The 6,830-nt window shown below is 55.9% G+C and overlaps 1 protein-coding gene and 4 non-coding genes across 7 annotated transcripts in view; 4 read left to right on the top strand and 1 right to left on the bottom strand.

The window, feature by feature from the left end:
- Positions 1-1,607, top strand: part of MRPL58 (mitochondrial ribosomal protein L58) — a 7,210-nt gene extending 5,603 nt beyond the window's left edge. For 2 of the 3 annotated variants that reach the window (XM_006145836.3, XM_006145835.3), the window contains exons 4-6: positions 757-839; positions 934-1,103; positions 1,310-1,607. In XM_006145836.3, coding sequence (XP_006145898.1) covers positions 757-839; positions 934-1,103; positions 1,310-1,394 — 338 coding nt within the window. In that variant the 3' untranslated portion in view covers positions 1,395-1,607. The remainder of the gene's footprint in view (positions 1-756; positions 840-933; positions 1,104-1,309) is intronic. The other variant, XM_014586780.2, reaches the window with a different exon arrangement.
- Positions 1,608-5,242: 3,635 nt separating this feature from the next.
- On the top strand, positions 5,243-5,315 carry TRNAR-CCU (transfer RNA arginine (anticodon CCU)). The gene has a single exon. It is a non-coding gene; the product is annotated as a tRNA-Arg (tRNA).
- Positions 5,316-5,787: 472 nt separating this feature from the next.
- TRNAR-CCU (transfer RNA arginine (anticodon CCU)) lies at positions 5,788-5,860 on the bottom strand. Its single transcript has one exon. It is a non-coding gene; the product is annotated as a tRNA-Arg (tRNA).
- Positions 5,861-6,470: 610 nt separating this feature from the next.
- TRNAR-UCG (transfer RNA arginine (anticodon UCG)) lies at positions 6,471-6,543 on the top strand. The gene has a single exon. It is a non-coding gene; the product is annotated as a tRNA-Arg (tRNA).
- A 214-nt stretch (positions 6,544-6,757) lies between these two features.
- Positions 6,758-6,830, top strand: TRNAR-CCU (transfer RNA arginine (anticodon CCU)). Its single transcript has one exon. It is a non-coding gene; the product is annotated as a tRNA-Arg (tRNA).

Here is a 6,830-nt window from a genome sequence, read left to right as displayed (position 1 = left end):
AGCAGGAACTTAAATAAGGCCACTGTACAATAATCCTCTTCATTCTTTGGAATGTGGGCTGATTCTCAGCCTCTCCGCTGTGGGCTGCTAGGGCCGGGGTCGGCTCGTGAGTCTGGACAGAGAAGTCAGTGTGAGCTGGCAGCCAGCACCAAGGACAGGCTCCGTCACCCCCGTGGAGCCCCCATGGTCAGCGCCCGGCTAAGCTGTAAGAGGGCTGGACGTCTCATTACCAGAAGTCTGTTCTGCCGCACTGTCCTGTCCATTTGGAATGGGGGTTGCACAACTGGTTGCCGGGGTCTGAACGGGGGGTTTTGTGTTTTGTTTTTAGAAATTTTTGCTATAGGGCGTGTGTGCTTGCTGGAGAGACAGAGAGAAAAAGTGAGAAATCACTCCCCGGGGGGATGGCCACACCACAATCCCTTCTCCCTCATTTCCACTCAGGATCTTGGGCATGCATGCATTGACACCCAGCGTGAGTTTTAAGCCGCTAGGTCTGGGACTCAGACCACAGTTGGTCATGTGGGAGTCCAGCAATGTAACCGCTAGGCCGTCTGCTGAATGGGGGACTTGGGTAGTAGCAGTGTGCCTGGAGGAGCACAGAGGCCCACACGGTTCATCCCGTGCCCAGCTTTGACACGGGCAGGGTCCACGGTGGGGTGCCTGGCCAGCTCTTGTTTGGGGTCAGTCAGCAGTTGCCCAGGTCCTGAGCTTCCCCAGAGCTTGGGGCCCTTACTCCCACCTTCCTTGCATCCACAGTGAATTCCAAGGCTGAAGTCAGGTTCCACTTGGCAACCGCCGACTGGATTGCAGAGCCTGTGCGGCAGAAGATCGCCATCACGGTAACCACCCCCCCCCTTTCTTTCTCTGGAAGCTCCTCAGTGGCTTTTGAACCTTTCCCCTGTCGGACTCCTGTTTTACCTTTGTTCTTTGCAGCATAAAAATAAGATCAACAGGTCAGGAGAGCTGATACTCACCTCTGAGAGCAGCCGCTACCAGTTCCGGAATCTGGCAGATTGCCTGCAGAAAATTCGAGACATGATTGCCGAGGCCAGCCAGGTGCCCAAGGAGCCATCCAAGGAAGACGCTCAACTTAAGAGACTCAGGTGCCAGATTCTGCCCTGGGCAGGGTGGGCGAGACACAGTACCGCCAGTAACCGGGCAGAGGAGAGAGGCTCTGACTTGGAGCGGAGGTTCCCATGTGGCACCCGGCCACTCCGCTGCTGGGCTTCCTTGGGGCTCCAGCTCTTCCCACCGCCTTAAAACGCACTCATTGCGCATCTGGGCCTAATTGCGGTCTTCTTGTTTCCAGGGTAGAAAACATGAATCGGGAAAGGCTGAGACAAAAGAGGATCAGCTCCGCGATAAAGACAGGCAGGAGGGTGGATGTGGACTGAGCCCACCCTCCACAGCTGGCAGAGCCCACGCCGCAGGGCAGGCAGCCACGGCTGAGCGTTCCCCGCGTGCACGTCTGTCCTGGAGCTAGCACAGGGATGTCCATTCGGAATGCGGGTTGCAGGCCCGGCTTACAAAGGTCTTTCCGGGTCCTCGCCATGTCGGCAAAGCTTCATTATTCATCTGAGGGCTGAGTAAAATCGGAAACCCCAGCAGGCTTCTGTTCTCGTTCAGGACGCTTCAGAGAGGAATCCCTGCCTTTCTCCATTTGAAGTCTGCCTCCCAGCTGACTGGACACTGAGCACTCACACCGCAGGGGAACCGGAAGGCGTGTCAGTGTCTACCCTCAGGGAGCACACCGTGGGTGGGAGGGCTGAGATGGTCCTGCCGTGTGAGCTGGGCCGTGGGGGAAAAGGGGAGGGGCGTGCCATTTGTGGGGGAACGGTACAAATACAGGAGGTGGTGAAGAGGCCAGTCAGAGGGTGCCAGGCAGGCTGGCGCTGAATGGTGGGTTTGCTCAGGGCGTCACAAGAGGCGAGCTGAGAGAGGTCAGGCTCCATGCAGAGAGAGCAGGGCTGCAAACTCAATGTGAGGCGTTTACATTTGCAGCAACGTGGGTAACAGGCTGGAGTCCTAAGGCTCTCGAGTGGGAAGGAGTGTTGGGTGCTGGGTGAATGGCTTGCAGAGGCTGGGAGAGCTTGTTGCAGCCCAGTAGGTGGGGAGAGAGGCGCTGGGCTGGCATCACCCTGGCATCTGGGAACTCCTTAGACCCTGTGTCGTTTAGCTCTCATTCTCACACACCCCGCTGTAGTGCCATGAACGTAAGTGAAGAACTTAGAGGTCCAGCGCTTTGTGAGTGGGGCCCTCAAGCACAGGGATGTGGGGACACAGCACCTGTCCTTGAGGGACTCCGCTCTTGGGAGGGGCTGAGGCCCTGGAGGTTGCTTTGATCATTTCGCTCAGGAATTCAACAAACAGTGCCTGAACGCCACACACTGGATGAGATGGTGCAGAGTCTGCATCGAACAAAACAGAGTCCTTCTTCCCAGAGAGGGGACGTTTCATCAGGAGACTGTAAAAGCCAAGCAGAAGAGCCCGCCAGGTGTGGTGGTGGAGGTGCTGAATCCCACACTGAGGACAGTGGAGGAGGGGGGATTGGGTGTGGACATCCCCCTGGGGTGGCCGTGCCGGCTCTGTCTGGGAGGGCCCACGTGGCCTATCGCTTACTATAGACTCAGTCTTCCTTCTGTCCCCAGCGAATTCCAAAGCTGATGTCTTGCTATAGGTCACATGTGGAGAGAAACAGAGGGCTGGAAAAAGAACGCACCCGCCCCACCAAGGATGGCCACACTACAATCCCTTCGCCACTCTCCCCTAGGGACTTTGGGCATGCACGCACACACCTGGTGCGATTTTCAGGCCATCGGGTCTGGACAAGGAGGCGTGTAGTCAGCCATGGGGGATCCAACTGCTTTAACCTTTACAACATTTCCTGTCCTACAATTGAAAAAAAACTACTTTCTCTAAATGAGAAGGAAAATGGGCTCCTGCTCCATGGTAAATGATGTAAGAATGGTCTCAGTAGATCGTGGGAGGCCAGGGAGCGACTCGCTCCAGCTGGGGGGTCAGAGACATTCGTGAGGTGCTCGAGATGGCCCAGGACAGGGAGCTGGCCAGGTGAGCATGGGAAGAGCCTGTCCCTTGCAGGCCCCAGTGGGGGGACCACTCCAGCCCTGCCTGCTCTGGGACTGAACCCTCATGGTTGACAGAATGGGCTCTGACGCAGCAACTTCTCTACCTCCTGGGCTGTGGCACCTTGGGCAAATGACTTAACCTCTCTGACCCTCCTGTAACCGGATGATGTTAACCGCCCCAGCTCATAGGGTTACTGTTAGGTTGGAATGAATGAGTGTGTGGGTTTGGTTGGAGCTAGCGCTCAGGGACTGTTAGCCGTGATTAGTAGCCCAGATCGGCTGAACCTGGGGACCAGGAGCTGAGAGAGTCTGCCACACTGGGAGCCAGGTCTGCCAAACCACATAGCTGCTGCCTCTGTGGAGAGGCTGCGGGGAGGCTGATCTGCCCGTGACAGGAAAGTGGGCACGGCTGGCCCGCTGACCCTGTGAGCAGCCAAGGACCCACGCTGGGACCAGTCAGTGGCACCAGGAAGGGAGAGGAATACTAGATGCTGGGGAGACGGGAGAAAGCCGCCTGGTGGTGCAGGAGCAGGACAGGGCATGGCAGGGGCCCTGCTGTGTGCTGTGGACACGAAGTCCTGACTGGGAGGAGCCGGCTTTGTGGTCCTGAGCAGGAGAGCCCAGGAGCGATGCCAGGACAGGGAACGGAGCCCCAGCGCTGGGGGCCAGGTGGGCACAGGAGAGCCAGGACCGAGGGGGGAAATGGTGTCTTGGGAATGGCCCAGAGCAGCTGGGGAGCCTGGGGATACTCAGGTAGATGGAGGCAGACAGGGCACCCCTGTGGGTGGACCCAGGAGGGCAGTGCACGTGGGAGTCCCCCGTCCTTAACCACCACGCGGCTGCGACCTTGAAAGATGGACACAGTAATTAACTCACGGAGTCCATGGCTGGGGCAGTGGATGGGAGCCAGGTGGGCTAAAGTCTTCCTTCTTGCTGGTGAGGGGAGGAAAGAGGAAGGTTTCTACAGCTGCTACCTTTGGGAGAGAAAAACAAAGAATGTCTCCAAGTCCCCTTACCTGTGACTCTGCGGCAGACAGGCAAGGTCTCAAAGCAGACACAACGGATAAACGCCGCCTCTGACCGGAGCTCCTGTGCTTACACCTTTGAGATGTGCATGGATTTTTTTTTTTAAGAATTATTTAATTTCATTTACCTACTTATTTAATTTGACCAGAGAGGAACAGAGTGAGAGAGAGAGGGAAAGTAAGAAAGCAAGCCGCCAGGTCCGGGACCTGAACCTCAGTTGGCTATGTGGGAGTCCACCACGCCACTTGGTGGCCCTAAGATGTGTACGGATTTTAATCATGGATTTTATTTTTTTAAAGAATTATTTGCTTAATTTTATTTATTCATTCACTTATTTTTTAATTTGACTAGAGAGAGAGAAGGAGAGGGAGAGGGAAAGTGAGAAAGCAAGCCACCAGGTCCAGGACTCCACTTATACCCCTGTGGGAGTGTCCAGCGCCTTAACCACCACCTGCTGGTCCCAATAATGGATTTAAGTGTGTTCGTTTATTATTTTTTGACGAACATTTTTAATGGAAAGAAATATTAGAGTGAAGGCTCTCTTTGGCCGTCTTTCTGTATGTTAAGACTTGTCACATAATGCTCAGCGCAGCTCTGCTGTTACGACTGGAACGCTTGTTCCTCCGGTTGTTTTTTTCTTTCCTGATGAGGGAGGGGTTCAGCGTTTATGTCTCAGTTTTCGCAGTTGCTACGTGGTGTTCTCATTCGCTTCCCACACTACGTTTTCATCAACTCCCTGGATTTTCTAACAGTTCTTTAGCGGTGGACAAGATGGCTCAGGGTGGTAGGAGGAAATGCCCCCCAACGCAGTCTTACACCCCAAGGTCCAGGCGCGCAGAGAGCCTCACAGCTGGCCGCCTAGGCGCCACTGTGCGTCCCCAGCGAGTGACTGGAGTTTGGCGCCGGTCACTCCTCCGTGCGGTCGGTTCACCTCCCACCGCAGTGTCTTCCCACCAGGCAGAAGGCTGTGCGCGACCGGCGCGGAGCAATATCCGTGTGCACTCACCGCGCCGCACCCGGCGGACGGCGGATGGAACCTGCTCGAGAACGTACGTCCTCCTGAAATCGTCCCCTGTAGCTCCAGCCCTGCCACCTATGAGAGGAGAAGATGCCGGAGCCTTGAGCCGCGGGCCCCAGTGGCCTAATGGATAAGGCACTGGCCTCCTAAGCCAGGGATTGTGGGTTCGAGTCCCACCTGGGGTAAAGATGAGCATTTTTGAACTTCCCACTTTGAGAGAGTCTGTTTCGACCCTAATTTACGGTTTGATTGCCACGCACCTATGAGGGAGGTCCCTGCCACCCCGCATTGAAAAATAATCTAATAGTAGAGCGAAGGAACACAACAGTTAAGTGAGTCTGTTTAACGAACGCTTTTGCTGGGGATTATGCACGAACTTTTGCACAGCTCAGAGATTTTAGCGTGCAGGCAGGCTTCCCCTGGAGAATTACATCCAGCGAGCGGAGAAACCCCAAGACCCGAGGTCATAACAGACGCCGACCTCACTAAGCCGGAAGCCAGAGATCAATAAAGCTCTGAGCACAGAGAACCTCCCAAGACAGGGCGGTCGGAGACAGGAAGAGTGAGCCACAAGCAGGGAAGGGACGTGCAGGGAAGCAGGTGGCGTCGGGAGGTATCCCTATTTAAGGAACCAAAAGAGATCACAAACGACTACGCCACCCCAGGTGGGACTCGAACCCACAATCCCTGGCTTAGGAGGCCAGTGCCTTATCCATTAGGCCACTGGGGCGCAACAAGGCAATGTTTTCACGTGCTCGGTGCTATCGCGCGCGGACCCACGTGCCCAAAACGGTTCCACCATAGGACTAAGATCCAAGTCTCAAGAAGCCAGAGGGACAACCGGGTAGATCCCTGGCCGGACGCCGTGTCTCTACTGAACTACGCGAAGAGCTAGAGCCCTGGCCGAGGCGACTTGGCAGTGACGCGCTGTGAGTAGGGGGCGCTGTTCCAAGGAAAGGGGGCGTGCATCGAACGGCAGAGGGAGCCAAGCATCCGCGAACGCAGAGAAGGACGAACCCGCTACCGAGCCGGGGCACGGACATACGCCCAAAAGGACTTTAAGAAGGAACTTGAACCCAGACCCTATTGGTCAGAAGTCAGACGACTTACACATTAGACCACGCAGTCACAATGCACTGCGACCTCCAGAGAGTGAGCCGGATGCCGCAGCTTGGAGGGGCTGTGCGCGCAGTCCGCCTCGGAGCAGATGGCGTTCAGTGAACCGAAAAGTAAGTCAGGGGCGCCGCGAAGGCTGATCCAGTTGCAGCGGTGGGGGTTGTTACCGTGAGCGCATGTGGTGTCACCAAATAGGTATCCCGGTAGAGTTGGCGCTACGAGGAGACCGCGTGGCCTAATGGATAAGGCGTCTGACTTCGGATCAGAAGATTGGGGGTTCGAGTCCCTTCGTGGTCGAACTGTTTTAATCCCGGCTATGACTGATTTCCAATCTCTACCATCGTTTTATGCATAGAAATGCCGCCGGATCGGCTTCGGACCGCTGCTTCCTAGACCGAGGTTTGGTTTGCATATGGTTGGGTTTTGCACCTGGATACTTCCTGCTGTGACGTCATTCGCAGCCTGCAGTGTCACAGTTTAAGAGGCATGTGATCGGCGTCTTTTGCGTGAAGCCCCAGTGGCCTAATGGATAAGGCACTGGCCTCCTAAGCCAGGGATTGTGGGTTCGAGTCCCATCTGGGGTG

The sequence above is a fragment of the Tupaia chinensis genome, unplaced genomic scaffold (genome assembly GCF_000334495.1).
Source record: "Tupaia chinensis unplaced genomic scaffold, TupChi_1.0 Scaffold000159_1, whole genome shotgun sequence".
NCBI lineage: Eukaryota > Metazoa > Chordata > Mammalia > Scandentia > Tupaiidae > Tupaia > Tupaia belangeri.
Note: the sequence above shows the minus strand (reverse complement) of the source record. Positions and strands in the feature narration are given on the sequence as shown.